The following is a 26,144-nucleotide window of genomic DNA, read 5'->3' on the forward strand; positions in this document are numbered from 1 at the left end:
TGTGTGTGTGTGTGTGTGTGTGTGTGTGTGTGTGTGTGTGTGTGTGTGTGAACTCATTCTAGATGTTGATGTTTGCTGGGAAATTTGCAGAAAAAGAAATTCTAGAAAAAAAGGGCAAATACAAAAAAATTGTTTAGAATAATAAGGAATGTTTTTGTACTAACCACATGGCAATTTTAGTATAAATAAATGTCTAAACGCTTTTTTTCTGTGGAGGCAAAATGAACATATGTAATCAAATACATACATTTAAAATGCTAGTATTTATCACATTAGCCAACACTAGAAAGTTAGCTAAAATCCTACCATTAGCATGTTGACTAACGCTTTCGTGTTGGCTAAATTGAACAATTTACCATCTTAAATATTTAAAGTCATTAGTTCAACGTGTTAATGACATTGGTGGACTGAAATGCTAAAATATATTTACATTTTTTAATGCTGGAAAGTTACCTAAAATACTTGTATATCCAGATTTGCTAGAAGGTTAGCTAAAATGCTAATATTATGCACATTATCCAACTCTAGAAACGTAGCTAAAATGCTGCCATTAGCATGTTAACTAACCCTTTTATGTTAGCTAACAAGCTATCTACTGTAATAATCTTGAGTAAGTAAGTAAGCTCATTAATTTAAGAAATGTTACTGACATTCATCGTCTAACTCAGAGGTTCCCAAATATGGTTAGACGCAGATATGGGAAGTGTGGAAACCTCTACTGCATCAAGTTTACAGAGCAATAACAGAGAGTTGGACATTCTAAGGTAAAAACCCAGCGCATGCAGCGTTCAGGTTTTGTTTTTTTTCATCCAGACGGCTTCCCGCGCCCCCCCTGCAATGGCACGCGCCACCCCTAGGGGGCGCGCCCCACAGTTTGGAAACTTCTGGTCTAACTCTTGTATGTTGGCCAGCTTAAACTAGATAGTTTACTATAAGAGATAGTATACTATAGTAATCTTGAGTAAGTAAACTCATTAGTTAAAATGTTAATGAGATTCGTGGGGTAAATTCCTAATATAACTTTTTGCTAATGCTAGAAAATATTAGCATGTTGCCTAAACCTTGAATGTTGGCCAACTTAAACTACTAAAAATAATTTTGAGTACAAATTATTTAAAATGAGATAAGCTAGCTTAAATTAACTAACTATTCATTATTTAAATATAAGATTACGGTCTAAAATGAAACATGAACAACAATGCTGCCATTAGCATGTTTGCTAACTATGTAATTTTAGCTAAGGTGAGCTGTAAGTACTCAACAAGTGGCTATATGCTATCTCAAGCTAAAATGCTAATGTTGGTGTGTCTGCTATCTGGGTTTCATTATGTGCTTAAATAACGTAAATTTCACCATGTGAGGAAATTAGTCAGTGGAATGAAATAAAACATTGTCCTCAGATAGTTCGTAATGTAAATAAACTCGGTCTGGTTTGCTCCAGTCTGATTTGAATGATGTAAATTACTTGATTTGCACAGAGTCGGACGCAGGTAGTCGACTCTTTGCAACGCCGTGTGGCTCAAGCAGAGGAGGGTAGAGCAGCTCAAAGCCGGACTCAAGTAAGAGTAGCAGTACGTCAACGCAGTTTTACTCAAGGCCTTCAAGAAATTACTCGAGTTGGAGCAAAAAAAGTGTTTAGTAACTCAAATAAATGGAACTGGTTACAACCCGACTTTGGGCCCAATACGACAGAAAGGCGTTAATGTGAACCTGTCCCTGTTCGCATTAACAGGGACAGGTTAACGTCCCTGTTAATGTCCATTAACAGGGACAATAGCAGCTGCTGCTGTTGTTTGTGCAGATCTTCTCATCGTCTTGCTGTCCTCAGGTATCGTGCCGTTCCCCAGCTACGTGCCGCCCAGTGAAGCTCCGCCCCCGTACTCGCCCCAGGGCAGCCCAGACAGCAGCAGCGCCCCGGTCATCAGCTGCCGGGTCTGTCAGACGGCCATCTCTGTGGAGGGAAAGACGCATCAGCATGTGGTGAAGTGCAGCATCTGCAACGAAGCCACGGTGAGAACGAGGACGACTCGGTCAGTCAAGCTTATTTGTGCCATGCATTTCAGCAACAGGGCAGTTAGAGGAGCTTTATATCGTAAAGAAAACACCAGCAATACGGAAAACCAGCAAACAAATAAACATTGAGTGTGTCGGATCAATGCTTCAGTGATTATATTTCAAAAGCAGCTCTAAACATTTGAGTTTTTAGTCTAGATTTAAAGGAACTCGGTGTTTCGGCTGCCTTGTAGTTTTCTGAAAGTTTGTTCCGGATTTGTGGTGCATAGAAGCTGAATGCTGCTTCTCCATGTTTGGTTCTGGTTCTGGATGCAGAGCAGAACCGGAACCTGCTCTGCATCCAGAACCAGACGACCGTAGAGGTTCTGGGAGGTTGCTATGACAACAGCAGGTCTTTAATGTGTTGTGGTGCTGAACCGTTCAGTGATTTATAAGCTAACAGTATTTTAAAGCCTGTTCTCTGAGCTACAGGGAGCCGGTGAAGGGACTTTATGACTGGGTGATGTGCTCTGACTTCCTGGTTTTAGTCAGAACTCCAGCAGCAGCAGCATCTGGATCTGATTGATTTGTTAGTCAGACCTGTTCTTCTGGTGATAGAAGGCTGACTTTGTAACCGTCTGTATGTGGCTCTGAAGGTTCAGGTCTGAATAATTTAACCCTGTAAGGCAGCGGTGTCCATTTGTGGCCCATTTGTTTATTAAACTTTCTATTTTTAATCAGGATGAATTTATTATTGACATAAATGTCTAACAATGGTAAATGTTAGCTAGAACATAAAATATTACATTTTTTTACAACCAAACTTTTGTAGCAATTAAAACAAAAGTTGATCGTTGATCCAGAAAGTTTTTCTGAAAAAGCTGCACCCAAATCAGCTCATTTTTAAAATATTACATGATCAATTAATATTTAATTACTTCTTCTATCAATTTATGCTACTGGGCCTAAGAGAATTTGAAGACCGGATACGTTTCTTTTAATACAGCAAATGTGAAAAATCATTCCTAAGTTTTGAATCTACAATCAGTAACAGAAACATTTTTTTTGCTAGATTTTATTTTATTTTTTTCTTCTTGACCCTCAAAAACTTGTGACAAAAAGTCCAGGCTCCCCTGCTGTATCAGAATATTTCACCAGCAGTGTTCGTCGCATATGGAGACAGAGTTCATCTGAAAGTTTTGAATCAGTTTCTTTTGTTTCCTGTTTGTAGCCGATAAAGAACGCTCCCGTTGGAAAGAAGTACGTCCGCTGTCCGTGTAACTGTCTGCTGATCTGCAAAGTCACGTCCCAGAAGATCGCCTGTCCACGGCCGTACTGGTACGACTGGGAAAAAATACATACTGCACTCCTGCGAGATAAATTAGAGTACGAGGTCCAGTAAGGCCTTTTTACTGTCAAGTTAGAAATATCTTTTGAAAACGTACTTTTCATTAAGTCCACAGTTTTCATTAAACCCACCTGTAAGCAGAAAATCATCATAACTAACAGAAATAAAGCTTGAGAACATTAATTTGTGTAATTAATTAATCTATGTAAAGTTTGACTTGGTAAACAAAATGCAGTTTTATTAATATTCTGATCTATTGAACAGTAAAATTCATTGAAGTCTATTAAAAGTTCTTTATGTCATAAAGACAAAGTCAGTAATTGTGAAACAAGCTAAAAACATCACATTTTGTCGAATGTTAGCATAAAGATCATCAAACATCAAATCTGTTGGTCAATGTTTCATTTACTATGATTTAAAAACAACTCTAAACAGGTGGGTTTTCAGATTCGATTTAAAGCAACTTCAATATGCTAACAGACTGCATAACTTGGACTGAAATAGCTAATAAAATTAGCTAAAATGCTACCATTAGCATGCTGACTAAACCTAGCAAGTTGGCCAACTTATCTATTGTTAGTAATCTCATTTGTTCAAAATGCTAACAAGATTGGTTAGCTAAAATGCTAACATTTGCTAATACTAAGAAGTAGACTTACATTAACTAAATTTGTTCTGTATGCTAATTGCAGCTAATAGAGGATAATTGGTCTAAAATGCAACTTTAGCAGAAATGCTAATGCTAGTATGATGAATATTATTGTATATATGCATTTTTGCTAAAGTTGCATTTCAATCCAATTATTTTCCATTAGCTGCAATTAGCATACAGAACAGGTTTAGTTAATGTAAACCTACTTCTTAGTATTAGCATATGTGCATAGCTTAGCATTTTTAGCTAACCGAACAAATGAATATGACTGCATATATGCAGACAGAAGAAAACACTAAAGAAACAGAGTGGAAGTTTTGTTTAGAAATGTTACAGGATTATGTTATGAGATGCAGTTTCCTGATTTTTCTTTTCTTTTGTTTTTTGGGCAGTAAGCGCGTCATTAACCTGGGACCAGTCCACATCGGCAGCGACAGTCCAGAACCGCGGCGCCAACCCGTCGGGCTCAGGGTCATCTGCGGACACTGCACCAACACATTCCTGGTAAACAGCAAATACTGCAACAGGCTGCACATATATTTTCACTGGTATTGATCTTTCCTTTCTTTTTATTCCACACTTCCAGTGGACAGAGATTTCAGACCGGACTTTGGCCCGATGTCCACACTGCCGAAAAGTGTAAGCATTTCTGCAGCTGTTTGCATCTTTGAGAGACGGATCCATACATTTGTCTCTTTGATTTGTGACCCGATCAGGTTTGCTTTAAAATAAAATGGTTTTCCTTATACATTAACCAGTTCTTCAGTTGGGCGGCAGTACCCGAGGAGGAGGAGCTGGCTGTGTTTCCTGCTCTTTGTTGTTCTGGCAGCATCCACCACTGGACTTTTGGTGAGTTTCTATCCGTGTTAAACTGTTTAGATTTATTCATATGACACAGTGACATTCTGATCGTTCTCATTATGCATTTCCTTAATTTGATGTATTCATACTTAGCATGATGAATTAAGTACTTGGCAAAAAGTTATGTGATCACGTGCTAAAAAGCTAAAAGTAGCTTGTTGCTAATATAACTTAGCAACAGTTTGTATTGTGAGCTAAAAATGATAATAGTTAAACTGGTAATGTTAGCATGACTAACTAAGCTAAGGCATATTTAAGTTGATGCATGTTAGACCAATAATTTCCTATATACGAGTTACATGCTTTCATGAGCTAAAATGCTAATGCTAACATCATGAACTAAGTACTTAGCAACAGATTATATGCTATTCTGAGCTAAAATATTAACTTTAGCATTATGTACTAAGTACTCATCAACAAGTTCTAAGCCAACAATAGCTAAAATAACAGTGTTAGCATGATGAAATAAGTACTCAGCTACAGTTTATGAGCTAAAATGTAAACTTTTGGATGCCACCAGTCAATTGCGATCTGAATGTGCTATATTTAAGTTACCTTATATGCTGAAAAACAAGTAAAGATCTTGTTTGTAGGAACAGATTCCCTCTGGGAAGTACCTCAAAGCCAACACAGCTTCAGAAAACTTATGTGTGTGAAGCTGAAAGGACTTGAACATATATATGTGTGTGTGTGTTCAGGTTGGTACGTGGAAGCCGGCGCAGCACTCAAAGGGCATCTACGTGTCGTGGGCGCTGCTGATGGTGTTAGCTCTCTTTACCTTGATAAGAACCATGTACTGGAGGTGTTTTAAGATCAGCGACCCCGTGTCCAACATCACATAGACGGACCGTTCAGGAGCTGAAAGAGGGAATCGGTTCCTGTCGCAGGAGCAGGAGCACACAAGACGAGTGGTAAACGATGTGAGGGTCGGTGTGGAAACCGTGGAATGACGGGACGGGAAAGCTAACTGGATTTAGAGTAATTAAAAATACCTTTCCTGTGCTATACTGGGATTACAGAAATAAAAGCTGCTAGTTGTCCAAAAACAACACTGAGATCTTGTTGAGCATTTTCTATTTTATTGCCATCATCAGGTTTAAAAAGTATTAAAGTAAATAACTGAACTACAAAGCAGGATCACCATGGTATTAAAGTAACTTCAGGCGTCTCAGAGCTGTTTTATGTAAGCTGGTTCACTGAAAACACAAACTAACTCTTTGGTTTCTCAAATCAAAAACTTGTCATCAGGTTTATGTTTAATTCCCCAGGATCACATTGTAAGAAGTCAGTATTTATCTCACTATGTCTTAAAATCACAAACTTTCTCTATAAAACTATACATCTGTTGGATTTGTAATGGTTTTACACATAATGTAACATATAATGTTTGTAGTTTCCTTTTAAAGCTGCGGTGTGTAACTTATAAAAAAATATATATATTTTTTTTTACATATTTGTTGAGACTGTCAATCACCCTCTGTGTGGCGCTGCTCTTTTCCTGTTTGCTCTCTGCTACGCCACAGCTAGCATAGCCTGTTGTGAATGCTAAGGGATAAACATTTTCCTGTAACAGGAAATTGTTTTTCCACCATTAGAACATTTAGCAGCTCGTTTACTAGGTTGATTGACGGCGCTAAGACCCTCCTCCTGACTCTGACTGCTTTTTTTTTTTGTCTTGGTGTATTTCTTCAGACGACTATCTTTTCACAGATTATCTGTCTCATATTAAACATGGAGACGGTTTTAACAAATATGTAAAAACATAATTTTAAATTAAAGTTCCTGCAGCTTTAAGGACTTAATTTATTTTCTGAAGCGTTTTTAAGACAAATTAACTCTGGATAGCTGCACTTTTGGCAGGTTTGCACCTCTGAGATTACAATTTTTGAGTAATAATCATCTTAAAAGAATATTAAACCCAGATTAATCCATTAAAATAACGTTGGATATCAAATCTACATGAGATTTAGGGAGAAATTGATCATGAAGTTGATCAGTTTCATATCAGGATTATCTCGTTTTAACATGAACTCATTTGGGATTTAATCCCAAAATCTTCTAAAATCTCACCTGTTCATGTTAATGAACTTGGTTCACCTGGAGATATTTCCTTAACCTGTTGATTCTGCTTTGTGGCGCAGAAACTTTCCTCTGTTCTGGATGAATCAGCATTTTTGTTCTGACAGATTATTAGAAAATATGAGGAGAAATGAAAACGGGATTAACTGATGTCTTGCTGAACTGTCATGTTTGGACATGATAACAACCCGTCATGTTTTTGAGTTTATTTGATGACATTATTTAAATTTTACCAACACAAATACAAACTTTTGTCTTCAGATGGAAACATAGCGATGATAACTTGATGTTTTTGTGCTTTACTTTTTGCAGGGAGTTGATTTAAAGTGTAAATGCTCTTAAATCGACCCCCACTGACAGGATATTAATGTGTTTTTATTGTTCAGTACAGAGTTCAGGTTTAACACTGGAGCTTAAAATGAAAAAACATCTGAAGTTGTGTAAAAAAGATGAAGAAATGGTGATGGATGAAGGTTTAAGTGATTTATAGTTTCTTCAAAAACAAGAAGATGTCAGGAATATTTTACCTCATGAAGCCTAAATGGACAGAAACTTTAAAACATGAAGCATTTTGAAGAAACGTGTTTCACGTCAGCGGCATTGTTTACTTTATGTAACCATTTAAATTCGCAGATTAGAGGGAATAAAGTTAAGATCTCGTTTTGTTACCAATGAAAAGCCTTGGCTCAGTTTAGTGTAAAAAATATCTTAATTCAGTTTATTTAATGTGTAAATAGGAAGGATAGTTTATAGCTGAATGATTTTGGGAATCTAAGTTAATTATGACTTCGTGTTTATTAGCATGTTAGCACCAGATTCGTCTCATACGGGGATTTTTGAACATATTTGGTTTATTTGTAGTTCTCTTTTTTTTTGTTTATCCATAAAAATCAAACTTGTTAGATTTTATTTCAGCCAACTTTCGTCTTAATCTGATTAAAATGTGATGTGTGGAAATAAGCGCTGACGTCTGTGGGCATGTAAATATTCCAGGAGGCTCTGCTGCCCCCTTGTGGTTGATTAATGTATGTACCTGCACTACATTGTACTGCTGTCTGGTTCTCACTGTGTTTTTGGTGGATGGATGATTTATTTTGTATATCATGAAACAAAGTAATACCTTTAACAAACTCCTTGACTCAGTGTCATTTTTATTATTTCTTTCTTTTAATTCCAGAAAGAATATATTTCTGAAAAATATATATATATATTTAAGATATTGTATGAAAAATGAGGTCTACAAGTGAGATTATTTTAAATATTTGACTTTTTATGACATTGAATAAAACTCACAAGTTATTGACTATTTCAAATACTTTCTGTAGTTTTCATTTGTTTTGGTTTTTTACGTTTTAAAATAAATTTAACAGTATTACCATTATAGCTGGTATCCCAGGTTTTAATATGAAGAGGAGAAATGAGTTTATGCAAACTCAATTTAAATTGAGACACAAAAGCTCCAAATATTATCAAATCATTAATTTCAGACCAATTGTAGCAAAATTACATGCTATATCGTCTTACCATAAATAAAAAGGCAAAAACCATTAAAAACCATTAACATCAGAGTTTTACTTCCTGTAACCACAAGAGGTCAGCAGCGAGGAAGAAATGAGCTGCTACCTGCAGCTCCGCTTCATATTTATAATATTGCTCCGTTTGTTTGTTTTCTGTTTTTTAATTTCATTATTTTGGAAAAACACTGACCACTCATCCTGGTTGAAGCTCTGCCGAGTTGCTTGGTAACGGTCTGGCCTTCTGTGAGGTTGCTAGGTAACGGCACGTTACATTCCAACGGTTTTGGAAACGTAATTTTCCAGACACAAAAAACAATAAATTTATCGCCAAAACATAGCTGTGTGGTTTTGTAAGCACTGGGGCAACAGAATTGTAAAAAAAAAAAAAAAAAAGTTCATTTCCACTACAAAAAAAAAAAACCCTAACAAATGTAGATCTTAATCTAAGACAATTTCTAGAAAAAACTTTTCAAAATTTCAGATTTTGAAAAGTTGAAGATTTGCTAGAACAAACTGGGAGATTTGGAGATTAATGTTTGAGAAAAATTTTGAATTTCAAAAGTCTGAATTGTTTGGCTTTTGCAAATTTGCTGTTAAAAAAGTCAAACATTTGCTAAAAAAAACAAACCCCAAAAAACTAAAATCTTTAAATTAACCTCAGACATTTTTTTAAGAAAACAACATAATTTTTGAGTTTCAAAAGTCAAAAATTTGCTGCAAAGTTTTTTTTTTTTAGATTAATCCCAGAACATTTTGAATTTTGAAAACTCAGTAAATGTTGAAAATTTTTGACTCTGAATTGACAAAAAAAATTTTCCTCAAAATTTCTTACAGTTTTTCTACAAAATTTCCAAGATTTTCCAAAAGTTTTATTTTCTGTTATGGCCCTAAAACAACACGAACAATCGAAGTACGTTTTTTAACAAGTCTTGTTAAACATGGCGTTGGTGAGCTCTGGTTTGGTTCCCCTCCCTCTCTCCTCCCCCATCCAGCTGCTGCCTCACTGGGATGACTCCAGTATAGCGCGCTTTTCCCAGTTGCTTCTTGTGACTCGGATCGCTCTGAAGGTCCGACTCCCTCGATTTGTTTTGGACTAAATCTGGGATTTATCGACTAAACCGATGCGCAGATTATCTTTGTACTAACGGAAATCTCCTTGTTCTCCTGAGCCATTGTGGGATTTCCGGAGCTGGAAGGGAAATCTCTGCTTTGGCTGGAACAAAACTAGAGATGGGAAGAGAACTAGTTGCAGAAGTCGAGTTCGCGTAGTCCTGGTTTGGGTAAATGTTCCTGGCTGTTTTTGGACATGTTGGAGGAAAAGAAAGCAGTCGGATCTCCGCAGGAGAGAAAAACTTCAAACATCAGCAGGAAGAAAATCCAGAGCTTCAACGCAGAAAACGCCAACGTTGCCTCAACCAACGGCAACGTCAGCAATTATCCACAAAGGTGAGAGACGAAGCGTCTTCCTGCCAGAATGACTGTTTTTTTTACTAAAGCAGATTGTTTTACTAAAGCAGATTGTTTTACTAAAGCAGATTGTTTTACTAAAGCAGATTGTTTTACTAAAGCAGATTACTGCTGCTGGCATGATTTACGGAACAGGTAAACTGAGAAACACTGAGACAGAAGAGCTGAAAATTAGATTTGATCACTTCCTGAAGAAAACATGTTGCTAATGCTAACCTAAAGAATCAGTTCAAAAAACCCAAAGAATCAGTTCAAAAAACCTAAAGAATCAGTTCAAAAAAACCTAAAGAATCAGTTCAAAAAACCTAAAGAATCAGTTCAAAAAACCTAAAGAATCAGTTAAAAAAACCTAAAGAATCAGTTCAAAAAACCTAAAGAATCAGTTCAGTCATTTAGTTTGTTAGATGTCCTAGTTTTATTACAACATTAATACTGTTTATTATTCATCCGTCTGTTCATCCATCCATCCGTCCATCCATCCATTCTTCTGTCTGTTCATCCATCTATCTGTTCATCCATCTATCTGTTCATCCATCCATCCATCCATCCATCCATCCATCCATCCATCCATCCATCCATCCATCCATCCATCCATCCATCCATCCATTAATCCATCCATCTGTCTGTTCATCCATCCATCCATCCATCCATCCATCCATCCATCCATCCATCCATCCNATCCATCCATCCATCCATCCATCCATCCATCCATCCATCCATCCATCCATCCATCCATCCATCCATCCATCCATCCATCCATCCATCTGTTCATCCGTCCGTCTTATTTACTATTTTACTCTTTTTTCCTCTCCTGGGTAAAATGTAAATATTCCCCGTTGGCCCACAGATCAGATCAGGAAAACAAAGAAAAGCTTTTCATCCTCAGAGCTCATTCCCCGTTTAGCTGTGGAGCCTCGGTGGCATCCGCCCCAAAGCGGTTCTTAACGGGTTTCCAGACAGCCCCGGGTTGAGTGAGGCGTTTATTACTGCGGGACAGATTGTTATCCCTTCGGCTCACACAGGGTGACGGCGCAAAGTAAACACAAGAACACGCCTTTTTATTTTCCAGTGGAAACTCTGGGGAAAACGAGAGGCTCACATCCCTCACAATGTCCTGACTTACATGAATTAATGCTGGACTTCATTTACAGACGGCTCTGTAACAAATGCTATCAATAAAGATGTGGTTTTAACTGGTTTATTCTCCGTTTCCACATGAGAAGATGAAACTGGATGTGGTTTCAGACGGATAACGTTGCATTTTCACAGCCAACACAGAGGAGCGACACTGAAACCTATTCAGTGAACTTACACCAGTGTAACCAGTGAAGCCAAACCAGCTGCACAAGGTGCTGATGGACGGCATCGAGAGACATTTATCATCGGGACTACTTAGCTGTTAAACTGAAACCGTTGGCTGAAAACAAGAATCAAATTGTCTACTGTTGTTAATAAATACAGAAAATTGTGTCTTAATTGGTTTTTAGTACCACTGAGGACAAGTGGAGTCCGATGGTGCAATATGGCCATTTTAGATGGAAAAAGGAGTAAATTTTTGCCACAAAACTCAGAACGTAAACATTTTTTTTTGAGTAAAAAGACTTCAAGTCAAAATTTGCTAGAAAACTCTCCTCAAATTTTAAGATTAAACTAAAAGAAAAAAGGACATTTCCGAGTTTATATAATCAAAAATCTGCGAAGAATAATCAAAAATTTTGGGGTTAGTCTCAGAATTTTTTTTAGAAAAACGACAAAACGTCTGAGTTTGAAAAGTTGAGAATCAATAAAAAAAAACCTCATATTTTGAGATTAATCTCAAAAGGTTTTAACAAAACTTTCAACATTTTAAACTTTTCTGGCAATTTTTGACTTTTGGTGCTCATAGATTTCCTTATTCTTTGTAGAAAGTGTCTTAGATTAATTTCAAAACTTGAGTTTTTCTCTAGCAAATTTCCAACATTTTAAACTCATTTTTTCTCTTTTTTCTTTAAAATTTCTATTAATCTCAACATTTCTTAACTTTTTCTAGCAAATTCTTGACTTTTGAAACTCATATATATTTCACATATTTTCTAAAAGCGACTTTCTGATATTAAAATAAACATTTCAGACGTTTTTTCAGCAAATCTTCTACTATTGAACTCATATTTCTACGGTTTTTTTTCCAATAAAATGTTTGAGCTCAATCTTTAAAAAATGTTGTTTTTTTTTTATCAACTTTTCAAGCTCAGAAATGTCTGCAGTATTCTGTGAGATGTCAACATTCCCTCGTCTCCTCTCGGTTTTTCTGATCCTCCGTTGTAGTGCAGCCACTAACGGCTCCTTCAGATTAAAAGCTCCCTGACTTTGACGTGACTTTGACGCATTTAGCCTTCACGCCATATGACCAATCACCTCGTAAAGGTTTTTATAGCGTTTCAGTCGTGGCGCTGCGGCTCAGCAGCTGTAACGGTAAATTCAGCCGCTCCCTTTCCTCCATTTTCTAACTTTCCTGTCACTGAACAACTCACTTTATCAGTTTTTATACCTTAATCTGGCCAGACTTTGTCCTGCAGTTCACACCATTGTTTCGGGGAGTCCTGTTTCCCACCTGTCGACCGTTAGCACCTTAGCATGGCGTTCCTGGCGAGCTTCGCTCGGCCTGGCTGATGTTACTGGTTACACTGGTTTAAGTTTAGCATCATGCATCATGAGGGCCGGAAGAATGTTTCTGGTCAGCTGACTGATTTTTATCTTTATCTGACAACATTATCACAGCCTAATAATAATCTCTGTATGCGGCCGAGGAGGCGGAACGTTAGAAATTAAAAATGGCGGAGGCAGATTTGTCCGTTTTTATTCAAATGTAGCTAACCCTAACGGCAAGTGAGAGGGAGTTTTTCTTGTAGTGGTTAATCTTTGGGCATCTTTTTTTGCTCCGTTTTAGGCAGTAGTTATTGAAAAGGCATGCTTTAACACAAGGGTTCCCAAAGTGGGGGTCGCAACCCTCGGATTGGTCGTGAGATGTCAAACGGAGGGTCCAGAGAGGGATGTAGGGTGAAAATTAAATAAATTTACCATTAGTGTCTCATTAAAGAATGCATTATAACTTTTAAATTATTAAATTTAATATTTTTTTAGGAATACATTTATTTAGTTAATTATCAATATTGTTAAATATTATTTATTAGTTTACTTTATATACTTTATATGACAATTGTGTTCTAGTTTTCTTGTTTTGTTCTTATTGTTTGTATTGATTGAATTTCTTGTATTTATTGACAAAATTAGTATGAAGTCATTTTAGCTTTGATTGCATAACTTTTGTTTGTTTTAGCAGGGAAAATGAGCATTGTCCAGAAGAAAAATTACATTTTAGCTATTTTTGGCACAGTTTTAGAAATTCCAATTAATGTGCATTCTCCCTACCGAATAAATTTAATTAAATTAAGATTAAAAAAAATCACTGTATGTTTAAGTAAACAAATAGAGTGAAATACTTTGGGGTGAGTCTTCATCAAGATATAGATATACAACAAGACATTTTACCCATAAGTGAAATAATCTGCCAGTGGTATTAGTATTTTTTTTAAATTTTTTTTATCAAACTTAAGGAATTATTTACTTAACATACTTCCTATATCTTGCTAAAAAGTCCCTTATTGGTCACTTTTTATATTATTTAAAGTTTACAAAGGTGTTTGCACTAGAACATAAACTGAAAATATTTGGTAAGATTTTGTATTTTTGCATTTTTTACTTCCCTTTCATAACTACTACTTTATTAGATTTCCACATTTAATTGCAATAAAAAAAACGCAGAGTTTTGTGGTTTCTGAGTGTGGACAACTTCAAGGGAGTGAATATACTACAATAATATCCTTCAGAGTTTGAGTTCAGTGACGCTCCGATTGGCTGGTCACTTTGTGTTGGAGTCCATTTGTCCAGCCGGTTGTGAAAAGAGTTTCTGGGTCAACCAGCCTCAGAATCAGGTTGTTCAGAGGGATCAAACCGGACAGGACCTCACAGTTTAACGCCAAAGCTTTCTGACAGAGCCTCTTAGTTAGGCGTTGGAAACCTCGCAAACTTTTACGTTTGTCAGCATCTTTTGGAATTAAAAAAAAAAAAAAATCTTCCTTCATTCATTTATATTTTTAGCTTCTTAAAATAGCGAGTGTCTCCAGACTTGCTCGCCATATGAGTGGAAAACGGTTTGAGAGTGTGAGTGAGCCTGAGACATTTTGACGTGATGAAAAGTCTCAGCTGTAAGCGAAGCTCTGGTCTGATGATGTAACTCAAACTCACCGCCGTTACGTTATCTCCTGAGACCATCGCGCTCAGCTGTCAGATTCATTTTGGCCCCCGGTGAAGTTGGACTGGAGATATTTTTATGATTTCAACTTAGAGGAGTTTGTTTTTTGCTATTACTGAGTGAAAGTTTATCTGGAGAAAATAGTAAATAAATAGTTAAGACTTGTTTATTTTCACATTTTATTATCCAGAATGATTTATGTGTGCGCAGACAACTTTTATAATTCTGCCTATTTCATAAAGCAACATTTTAAGAAAACAAACATAAATGCTTATATTAAATGCTATGCTAATTTTAGCTAAAATTTTTATTTCAAATAAATTTTTATCAATATTTATCATTTAGCATTGTAACTGTACATATAGTTTTTTTTATTATGTGTAATAAATTATGTAAAATTTTAAATTTCTTCTCTTAATCAGATCAGATTAGCTTTATTGTGGTAAATTTGCAACATTGCAAAAAAGTAAACAAAATAAAAATCCCAAATAAACAAATAATTTAGCTTTGTTGTGCTTGCTACTCTATTCATAGACTCTACAGTAATGAAACATATCTACTGTTCACATACTTACATAAATAAACATATTTATTTTTAAATATGCAGCTAGCATGGGCGCTATCTAGTATTGTACATGTGTCTAAAACTTTTATGGTGTATAATGGCTTTTTGTGGTGCTGTAAACATTTACACCTTGTAAATGTTTGGACTGCAAGCTAAAATTCGAGCTCCAGAAATGCAGCCTTGTGACTGTGAACTTGAACCGTCACTTTGACCTCAACGTAGCAACACTTGACCTTTAGATTTACGTTCAGCTTGTTCAAACCGATTCAGTTTGATTTATTATTCTAGTTCAGATATTACACATTCAGCATTTTGTTCAGTTTGAACACTTCGACAGTAGAATTTAAAAAATCCACATTATTTCTTAACAGCTGTAAAGATGCCAGTTATTGATCTTTCATCACTAGTCAGCAGTTTGGACTAATCAACAGTTTCAGTTTGATCCAGACTTGTATATCTGGTGGTGCTGACTGACCGCGGCTCTCTGTCTGAGCCGGACGTGATTTATTTCCATCAGCGCTGATTCAACCTAAACTCTAAATACCTTTCAGCACACGGCAGGGATGAGCTTCCTCAGTAAACCTCGTTTTTACACTTCCACGTTTAACCAGCAATCCTTAATTTGAGATCAGCCATAAATATTCTCCCAGTCATTTGTCAGGAACATGTAAGCGGGACGGGTGATAAAGTGGCAGAGCCGCAGAGAGATTTACCACCAAGACATGTGTAGCAGCGGCGTTTGTCTGGTGTGGGTTTCAGTTTGGACTCCGCGTCCCGAGTGCATGACGATTGAAACCCACACGCCTGTTGCTGGGCATGTCGACGAAGGGCATGGACTCCAAGAAACTGCTGAGACAACAACATGCCCATGTGACATAAACTGGGAACTGTCGTTGGGGCAGAGAAAGCAGCCGAAAGCTGTGAGGTTTCAGACACAGAGACTGATCAGTGTTCATTATTTGTATGTTTTTAACTTCACTGTGTTTTAAGGGGCAGGATTATGTATTTTTTACTGCAGATTTAACCTTCAGTTGTAAAAAAATATTTGGTAACATTTTATTTGAAGGGGTGTCCATAAGACTGACATGACACTGTCATAAACATGACATAACATCTGTCATGAGCATAAAGAAGTCTTTATGAATATTTATGACAGTTGTCAGGAAGTGTCATTTGGTAAATAATGACAATTTAATGCAAAGTTGGCACTTTTAATGGACTTTCAATGCAACTTTTAGAGCAACTTTGCGTTAAAAATATAATTATTTACCGAATGACACTTTATGACAACTGTCATTCATTCATAAAGACTTCTTTATGTTCATGACAGATGTTATGTCATGTTTATAAGTGTCATGTCAGTCTTATGCACACCCCTTCAAATAAAGTGTTACCAAATATTTGTATATCAAATGAGTTAAAAGAAATTTCACTTCATAATTTAATGCATTGGAATTGGGCCTCTGTCTCTTTAAGAAACTCCTGCTCTTTCTGAAACTCCGCCTTCAAGAAGTCAATCCAACATGGCTCCTTTATTAAAACAACGTTTTAATGAACTCAACAGGTGAACAGTTCCACCAGGTGTTTGCTGATTGCTTCTGGCTAGTCTGAAGGAGCTGCTCTGCGAGGCGGAATCTCAGAAACAGCAGCTCTGAGGAGGAGCTGTGTCTTGAAGGCGGAGCTAGATCCACCCAGATGTTTTGTATAGCTGTATGGTTGCCATGGAGCTTAAAGGATTTCTTTTAACACGTGTCAAAGAAAAGCAACACTCCAGGTATGTTTTTGATGAGGGATTAACATTATACAATGATGTCAAGCAAAAAAAAAAGTCAATTTTACATAAAACTGCCCTTTTAAAAAAGAAATGGGATCACTAAAGCATAGAGAATAATAAATTAATGGCAGCCATTTTGTTATGTTCTGTTTTTGTTACATTAAGATCTAAGTTGTCCATACAAAAGCAAATGTTCTTTTAGGATGTAAACGTGGGAAATTTGCTACACCAACACAACATGTAACTATGCCTTGGATAAGTTTTTCATTTTGTTACATTAAAGTCACAAATTTTAATGGTTTTCATTGGGACTTGATGTGTTTGACCAACAGAAGTTGTGGCATGTGTTTTCATTTGAGTCAATACTCTGTATAACTTCCTTTGGCTGCAAGTTGTTCTGCATGTCTAGAGAGTTAAATCTTTGGTTATGCAAACCAGCTCGAGCTCAGTCAGCCGCGATTCTAACTTGATTTAGGTTTGGACCCTTGCTAACAGATGTGAGCATTAGCTGGATTTATACTGAGATCAAATTACACACACTTGGGCTCTATTTACTTAGGTGCTCTTTAAGGGACTTGGGTTTCATAGAAGAGCGACCAAAGGGGAATGAATACAAGAGCAGGCCACACTTTTCAGATTTTATTTGTAAAAATATATTGAAAACAATGTATAATTTTCCTTTAATTTCCAAATAATGTACCAATTTGTGTTTCTGTCTTATACAATACGCTAAAGTCTGTTGTTGTATGTGACAAAAAGGGTGCTAATGCTTTTGTATAGTTTTCATCTTTTAAATAAGCCAATTGCCACTAGTAGTTTATTTATAAAGCACTTTAAAACAACAACAGTTGCGACAAAGTGCTTTACAGATCAAATCAATGAGCATCAAAATATGGAAAGGACAAAATGAAAACTCTAAAACACTTAAAAGTAAGAGGAAAAGTCTCCAATTTATACCTCAGTACCTCCATATTTATATTACTTTACACTCATATTTACTTTTTGAACACAAAAAAGTGCAAAGACATACAACTAAAAAGACAGAAAGTGAAAAGAGCTAATCAGTCTGTTTAGATTTCTTTTAAATAATGTAAAGATACTGACAAAATGTTGAGACGATGACAATATTAATAAAGAAATCAGTGTTTTCTGGCTGTTTTAACAGAGATTCGTCCGTTCGGGCATATGTCATGTCAGCTCTGAGGTCACTGAAACAGAGTAGCGATGACAGCTGGAAATAAACTGGACTTCTTTTGGCTCGGCCTCTCCTTCCAGACACACACCGCCTGTGTTCTGCCAGTCAGCTGTTGTGCTGCGTTCAGGTGTTAAGCCCTTTGGTCCAGGAGAGGGGATGAAGAGGATATATTAGTAATTTGCAGCAATACCCATCGGTGAATAATCCGTTAATGAAAATATTCATCAACGCTGTTAGATTAACAGTTGACTCAACAGTCTATAAAGTCAATAGCTGTTCTTTATTAAAAATATGGAGCTCATGTGCGACAGTCTTAATGTGTTGCTAAGTACAGCTGGGAAAACTGGGAATGTTTTGGAGGATTTGGGAGAGTCTGGGATTACTTTACTGAAGTAAAACAAACCAGAAAACAACCTTAAGGAACATCAAACTGTCAAACACAAGCTTTTCTCTAGGTTTCTCCAATTTAAGACAATTTTATATATTTTCAGCTCATTAAGTTACTGACAGCATAGTTTAAAAAAATTATTTTTTTAGATTTAAACCAGCTTTACTATAAATAAATTAAATATGTGTGCACCTTTGCAGAAGTCTTACTAAGTTGCAATGTGATATTTTTACTGAAATGATATATTAATGAAATAAAACAACTTTTGGGTGGGTGAATGTTTAAATATATTTATGTATTTTCTTCTTCCCAATAATAACCAAATCATGTTTTATAAGTGTGCAGGTCTGACTTTTTAAGTGCAGTTCTTATAACATTATTATTTAAGAATCTGTCATTACCCGTTTTTAAAAATATTTACTCATAGAAGACAAGTAAGAAGATAATTTGACTGTTTGACTAATTAGAATTAGTTGGGATTCTGAAATTAAATTCTGAGATTAAAGAGAGGAGTATTTTTAGAGGCCCTATCGAATGTGTTCTGAGGAAGTATTGGAATAATGTTGTTTTCACAACATTTCACAAAGGCTCATAATTAGAAGATAATTAAACAAGGTTAGTCAGAGACTTGAGCGAGCTGGCTAAAAATGAAGAGAAGGGAAGGGTTGACTTTTTAAGAACAGCTGTTGTAAGCAGTGAAAGTGTTACTGTATAAAACTTATAGTTTTAAATTTAGCCATATGACAGAAAAGGTTGGCAAGCTGTTCAAATACTGACAAACTAGTCTCCACCCAAACACCGCGATAGCCGGTACGCGCCGTCGTGAATATGATGCGACCTTTCCGCTTGGTCTTTAACGGTTGGACCTTTATTCTGGAGGGAACCAAAGCGGAAACACGAATCGTTCTGCGCATGTCTGTTCACTCCTAACCTGGCTCCCTGCTAACGGTCGGAGAAGCTAATGGAGGAACCTAAAATATCACTTTAATCGATCAGAGGAGCCGTTTGGGGTTCGTGAAAAAGGGAAGCTGCACACTAATAACGAGTGGTATGTAACTAATATTGATGTAAAAGCGGCGAACGGTGAGAAAACGCTGTTTTCTCTGTTAATCTGGAACGGTTTCCACAGGCCTAGCAGGCTGAAGTAAACGTCTGCAACAACATATGCCAGGTTTTTGGTTACGACCCCAATATATCTGCAGTAGTTGGTATTTTAATAAAGATAAAAGAAAAAACGGAATCGGCTGCGATCTAATTTAAAATGCACTGAGGTAATTTTAACGTTTTCGAAACGTGATTTCGCTTTTATGTTGTTCTGAACTTCGTTCATGAAAGGATTGTTGGTGCTGAAGACGGAAGTATTTCAGGTTAAAGTTGGAGTAAATGCGGACTAATACGAAAACCCGGAGACCTGCTTTCCTCCACTATTAGCTGAACAGCTCTGACAGCATCCTTCTTCCTTCACGGCTCATTGATGCTGGTCAGCAGGTTTCCTGTTTGTACCGGAAGCACCAGAGGGCCCATCGGTTTGCTGACCACTGCATCGATTGTCCTGACTGTCTCCTCAACTCTCAACAACAACAAAAAAAGAAAGAAAAAAACGTGGCGAACTAATTGAAAAAAATTCAAAACAACAAAAACCACTCCAATTTTAATTTGATTATTTTTATGGCTGTCACTGTGACCACACACATGAATAAAAGAAGTAATACAAAAACACTGAAGTAGCTTTCTAGTTCAGTCAGCTGCTTCCAGTTATAGTAACCCTCCAAAACCTTGTCAAAAAAAACCCCAAAACAATCCTTACACCTGCACACAATTCAAAACCAAAGGAAACATTTGTTCAAACATGCAAAGGCCCATCCAGAATAATTATGGACAGAGGTCTTCAAAAAGAACAACTCTGACTAACGGAGCAGAGCTACTCCAATATACTGTTACCATGAACGGCACAATTCTAGAATCAAAAGCTCAATTTTGTTGCAAAATGTTCAGCTAAATACTTATTATATCACAGCATTTATTCCATCCAACCATTCATTATCGATACATCCATTGTTCAAGCAAACTTATCCTTGCACGGTTGTTGGGGAGTTGCCTATTTCCAGCGGTCGTGAACTCAAGCAAAAGTGTTTTTCAATCAAATTTCTTCATTCAACTAAATAAAAAGCAGCAAATATTGTCATTGTAGCTTGTCTTTTGCTCCTAGAAACATATTTTGTGTATAAGGGGTGCCTGTGGCTCCATCAGAGGTGCTGAAATTGGATATTTGTCCTTTGGCGAATTAACAAAGCCCATTGGTACATCGCTGTGATCCACAAGAACTACTGAAGAGGGCAACAGAAATGTGGCCCATGGTGATTCAAAGAAGAAACAGATCAAGCCACTTTGGGTACATTCACACCAGGCCTGTTTAGTCCAGTTTAATCAAATTCCAGTTTGTTGGCCTAAAAGGTTCAGCTCATTTGGGGAGGTGAATGTGGAGTCGAACTCTAATGCAGAGTAACAGAACAAACTCTGGTCCACCTACAAACCTAGGTTTCAGTTCAGTTGAAGTGAACTCTGGTGCATATATGTGAATGTCAGTGGGACCAGAGATTGCTCCAAAAGCAGGAAGTGGGCTATAGCGCAGGGCATTCCAGGTAAATCCAACAAAAAACAATGGTCATATCTAGCGCAGTGGGAGAATTAGCTTGTGGTTTTTTGCCAAAGACAAAAGAGAAATCCTACAACTGCTAAGATGTGACACAACTCCGTTTTTGTTGACTTTTCTTGAAGAGGGAAGTTGAACTCAGTGTTCTTGGTGTAGCGCCACCACAGGCGGGGGGGAGGAACAAGTTGCTCATAGCGTTTGGTTCTTTTGACACAGTGTAGTGTGAAAGCAACCTGGGGCAGTTGAAAATGGAACAAATGTTGTGATTTTGGTCCTCAGGCGAACCGAGTCTACCGTACTGTCAGATAGGAAAACACCCGTTTGTTTGTTTTTGCCGGTTCATCTATGTAATCCTTTTTTTTGACATCTGATCTTTTGAAGATGGAGTCAAGATGACAAGTCATCAGCAGAATCAATTTGGGTCATCACTACTTCAGAGCCTTACTTGTTTTGTTAGATCCCCAAAATGTCTCATGGTTCAGAAGACTGTTCGATTTAGAACAAGACTATATGTCAAGATTAGATTTAATATGTTTTAAGAAAGAAATATTTAATTTGCATTTTGACTTTGCATGTGGCAACTCTGTTGTTTTGTTCCTCTTTTTAATAGAATATTTACTCTGGAAATCGCCATTTTGGAAGTTTTGTTGCAGTTCATCGACTTCCCAAGAATCTATAGTAAAGACAGAATTTTGCAACCTTAAAACTGATTATACAATCAAACACCCTTTCCCCTTTGTACATTTTGTTTTAAATTAAAAGATCAAATCAGTTGTCTTCCATCTATTTGGGATCTTCTGTGGCAGTGAGCATTTATTTTTAACTGATTTTTTTTGTTGCTATGGAAATTGTCCCTAGAAAAAAATCGTGTCTTTGTGTCTTTATGTCTTTATGTCTTTATGTCTTATAAACGGCTTTGCAAGTGTTTTCTGTACCATATCTGTTGGTATATTCTGTAAGACTTGGAAAAATATATTGTCAAAATGTCTGTGTAGCTAACAGAAGAGTTGGCTCATGGACAGGAAACCTCCAAATGATGGATTTCATTCGGCTACAAAGCTAAAGTCTAGCCCCAGTCATTAACCTTGTGTCTTTGTTCTTTTGAACTTTTCAGCTTTTCTTTGCTTTTGGAGAATTGCGCCCCGTGTCCTGCTCCAGGGGTCCTAACAACCCCACTTCTCAGCGGGCTTCCTGGGAGCGCGCCACTGACAGGAAGGCAAGCTGCTTCTTTGCAGTTGGCCCAGCTGAAGGCTCAGCTAGCATTAACGCAGATGAACAATGTTCTCGCTGTTGGTGGCTGTGCTCCAACCTTGACATCAAACACCCACATACCTGCTCCGGGATTGCCCACAAAACCACCTTCGCCGACTGCTGTGGCCATCAATCTCCTGAACCTTCTGAAAATTGCCAACACTATGTCTCATCCCATGTATAATCCCTTTGCCCCTGGCAAACAGATGCCATCCCAGGGACCTTATGGACTCTCTGGTGGGCAAATGGAGATGGACCCTCGGAGGCCACCGCCTCACTTTAGCTCTGGTTCCAACTTCAGCTCTTCTGGATCTTCTGGTCTTACCTGTGGACCCTCTGGAGGACCTATACCGTCCATTATGTCTTTACCAGGAAACTACAGACCCGAGAGAAATAAGATTACTGTAGATGAAGACATAGACAGATGTTTGGACTTGAATATCAGTAGAGCCAGGGAGGAGGTGATACAAACTTCCTCAAGCCAAAATACCCAATTTACTAACGTTCAAAGAGACATATTTCCTTCTTCATACAAAGGAATGCCTTCATATTTGACATCTTCTGCTACTCTAGTAAACAAACCCTTTACTGTGGATAGTAGTAACAACAGTTTGGACTGGTTGCCTATATGCCAGAGGGGTTCAGAGGAAGAGTCATCAAAAAAATATTCATCTGCGTCCTCCACCTTCCTAGGCAGTGGTGAAAGTCTTTTCAGTACCTCCAGTGAAGGAAAACATATGTCATCCATTCCAGGTTTGGGTGGCTATGACATAAAAAGACCAGCTACGTCTATGCCTCCTCCGGAGCCCATTCGCCCCAAGTATACTTCAGAATCAGCCTCGAACATTCTCCTGCACTTTGGTCTTGAAAAAGAAGACTTGGAACACCTAATCTCTTACCCAGAAGACCAGATAACACCTGAGAACCTGCCTTTCATCCTAAGGCAAATCAAGCTGGAGAAGGAAAAGAAAGCTGCAATTGCTGTTCAATCCAACCCCTACAGTTCAACTCAACCCATCAGAAGTATGGGTGAAAAGGACAAGTTTATTCCTTCCATGGGGGGAGGGTTCAATTCAGATCAAATATCATCCACTGTTCTTAAACCAAGTAAAGTGATCGATTATGGACATACTGGCAAATATACCACAGAGCTTGGGAATGAAGTTGGAAGAACTGTTGGCAGTTCTGCTGTAGCTGGTGTGAGTGGAAGTTTGCTATATACTGACACTTTCAAACCTAGCAGTCATGTCAAAGATCCACTTCAAAGAGGCCCTGGAGAGCTGAAAACTGGACCAGCTGTCTCTTCACATGGCCAGATGAGTTCTGTCTCCACTGTTGACTCACTGAGGAGCCATGTGGCACCATCAAGCAGCGATCCATCTAAAAAATTGGGAGTCCAAACAAGCCAGACTTCAACGTCGCTCTTCCCATCTTTCGGATTGCTGAACAAGGACACAGAATTAAGTCGACTCAAGCCCGAAGGCCCCAAAATTCCTCCCCCGAAGCAGCCAGAGCCAGCTCGCCAGGCATCCACTCAACCCCAGCCATTCAATCCACCCTGTAATTTAAGTCGTGGAGTTCATCCTGGGCGTCCCGGCCTCGTGCTTATTCACAGTAACGACTCTCACAACAATAATAAGAGCAAAACTCAAGGTCAAGGATTAAAATCTTCAGAACAGGGGAATAAGATACCAGCACAACAGCAGCCAATTCAGCAGACTCTGCAGCATCAAGGACCGCCACCACAGAAGCCACAATTTCAAATGCATCTGCAGCCAATTCTGCAGTTGAAACAAGTACAACAAGGTCCTCCTGCTTCTATGCCACCCCGGTTGGCTCCCTTTCCAGGTCGTCCTGCTCTACCTACACCAGCCCAAGTTCCAATCCGTCCTCTTCTTCCTATGTCAGCCCCAGTGCTACTTCGTCCTTCTCTACCTACACCAGCCCAAGGCCGGATGGAAGCCATGCCTCGTATGCCGCCTCCAGTTTTCAAAGACCAGACATCAGTACCAAAGATGGGTCCGTCCAAACTACCAACACCGGCCATGATGCAGGACTACGCCGCGGCAACACCAAGAATATTTCCTCATACCTGTTGTCTTTGTATGAAAGAATGTACCAATATGAAGGTGAGTGGAAGAAATTGTTCTCCTTGCATTTAGGACGTTGTTGGTGTATGTCGGAGATTCGTCCTGATTTTCAATATAAACTGACATGTTTATGAGTGAGAAAATATCGTTTTTAATTGGAGGATGAGTTGATTAACATAGACTGTTATAAAACATGAACTATTGTGAATACGAAACCATATAAATTATTGTTCAACTTTTTATGTTTAACAACCCTGTCAGAAACTAAAAGGCATGTACCAAGATGTTACGAGCAATAGTTATTTATTGATTTATAATGTTCCGTTGTGCGATTTGCAAACAAATTTGATCACCTGAAACTAGTCAGGAAGCATTTTGTATTAGATTGACATAGATGTTTAAGTGGCATGAAATGGATGTTGTTGAACTAACCATGATTGTTGTGCAATCACATGTATAAATCTGCTAAAAATGTGGGGGAAATGATTTCTTGGACATTGAGAAGAACAAGATGGGTATCTGCAGAACTAAAGGATCAGTGGAAGATGCAGAATGTTTTAAAAAATTTTTTACCTCCAACATATTTATTTTTTATGGGAGCTTCAGGAGAAGCTGTTTCTAGCTTCTTCTGGGATTAAGACCAAATACCTTTTATTTGGTCTTACCCTCCTTTCTGGTTCCTGCTCTACTATCTGACTAGCCTGACCACTGCTTTCCTATGCTCGATACTCGTCTCCTTTCAGTGCTCCATCTGCGATTTGTCCTATTGACCTTGATTTCTTGGGATGCATTTCATTAGGACCAATCAGTGAACAGGAGGAGTTGTTGTGTTTCTGAGTTGTAGTCTGCCTATACATGGTTGTAGTTTGGCAGTTACAGAGGAGGAAGTGACAATGTGAAGCCTCGTACTCCATTGATTCTTGGGGTGTAGAATCAAGAATTCTACACCCCTTGTGGGCTGTGTAGTCCACAAGGGGTGGTACACAAGGCGGACTACACAGCCTTGTGTAGTCCGCTTCAATCAAACTCTCATTGGTTTGCCTGGAAGGTTGGTCCAGTTTGTTTGGGGAGGCATGAATGGACAATCATATTCTGATGTGGACCAAAAAGAGCTTAATCTGGTCCACCTGAAAACCTAGGTCTCTGTTTGGTTGAAGGGAACTCTAGTGCAGTTCAAAGACATATGTGAATGTCATGTGGATCAGATGCTGCTCCATAAGCAGAAAGTGAACTATAGTGCAGGGCATTCTGGATAAATGCAACCAAAACAAATATGCTAACAGGAGAAATCTCGTGTGACAACATATCTCACTCCATTTTAATTAACATTTTGTGAAGAATGAAGACGTGCTCAATGTCTTCTTCTAAGGACTTTGTTTTTTCCTCCCAGTGGTTCTTGCAGCGCCAAAACAGGTGAGGGGGGAAAACGGGTTGCTCAAAGGCTTTGTTAGACACATTGTTCTGTAAAAGAGGACCACATCCGCTGAAAATGTTACAAATGTTGCAATTTTGGTCTCCAAATAAAACCGAGTCTACTGGGTTATCAGGTGTAAAGACACCCATAAATTTGTCTTGGAAAGCCAGCAGTTCTGATTAACAACCATTAATCAGAACTGCTGATTAATGGCTGAACTGCAGGGTTGTTTATGTGCAAATTCCAGTAAGCGTCAGAGCATCCCTTCCTTTATTATCGATCTTATATACATCATGATCAAATGTTAGCGATTGGGTAAAATCAGATCCAATCATTGAAAACTTCATTCGAGTCCATGCTTCCAGCCAGCAATTGTTGAGGGTCTGGATTTTCTGTATGAAGCAAAGTATAGAACGAGGGTCTGGTTTTTACCAAAAGAACAAACCACCATTTTTATTTTTTTGTTCGCATAATATGTCTTAAAGATGGACATTCTGCCTCTCATATTTTTCCCATCAACCCCTCCCTTCTCAAGCTGTTTTTTTTTTCTTCCTTGAACTGAACATTGCAACGATCCTGATGGGATTTAGGAAACTAGAGATATTTC

At 37.8% G+C, this 26,144-nt stretch overlaps 2 protein-coding genes across 2 annotated transcripts in view; both read left to right on the forward strand.

Annotated features, from left to right (window-relative positions):
• LOC103480619 (type I phosphatidylinositol 4,5-bisphosphate 4-phosphatase-B-like) overlaps positions 1-5,910 on the forward strand; it is a 7,312-nt gene extending 1,402 nt beyond the window's left edge. The window contains exons 2-7 of the mRNA XM_008435642.2: positions 1,829-2,010; positions 3,224-3,330; positions 4,385-4,496; positions 4,579-4,631; positions 4,751-4,841; positions 5,552-5,910. Of these exons, the coding sequence (XP_008433864.1) occupies positions 1,829-2,010; positions 3,224-3,330; positions 4,385-4,496; positions 4,579-4,631; positions 4,751-4,841; positions 5,552-5,695 (689 nt within the window). The 3' untranslated portion in view covers positions 5,696-5,910. The remainder of the gene's footprint in view (positions 1-1,828; positions 2,011-3,223; positions 3,331-4,384; positions 4,497-4,578; positions 4,632-4,750; positions 4,842-5,551) is intronic.
• Positions 5,911-9,508: 3,598 nt separating this feature from the next.
• LOC103480641 (serine/arginine repetitive matrix protein 2-like) overlaps positions 9,509-26,144 on the forward strand; it is a 49,341-nt gene continuing 32,705 nt past the window's right edge. The window contains exons 1-2 of the mRNA XM_017310476.1: positions 9,509-9,895; positions 21,897-24,162. Of these exons, the coding sequence (XP_017165965.1) occupies positions 9,756-9,895; positions 21,897-24,162 (2,406 nt within the window). The 5' untranslated portion in view covers positions 9,509-9,755. The remainder of the gene's footprint in view (positions 9,896-21,896; positions 24,163-26,144) is intronic.

The sequence above is a fragment of the Poecilia reticulata genome, linkage group LG18, assembly GCF_000633615.1.
Source record: "Poecilia reticulata strain Guanapo linkage group LG18, Guppy_female_1.0+MT, whole genome shotgun sequence".
In the NCBI taxonomy this organism is placed as follows: Eukaryota; Metazoa; Chordata; class Actinopteri; order Cyprinodontiformes; family Poeciliidae; genus Poecilia; species Poecilia reticulata.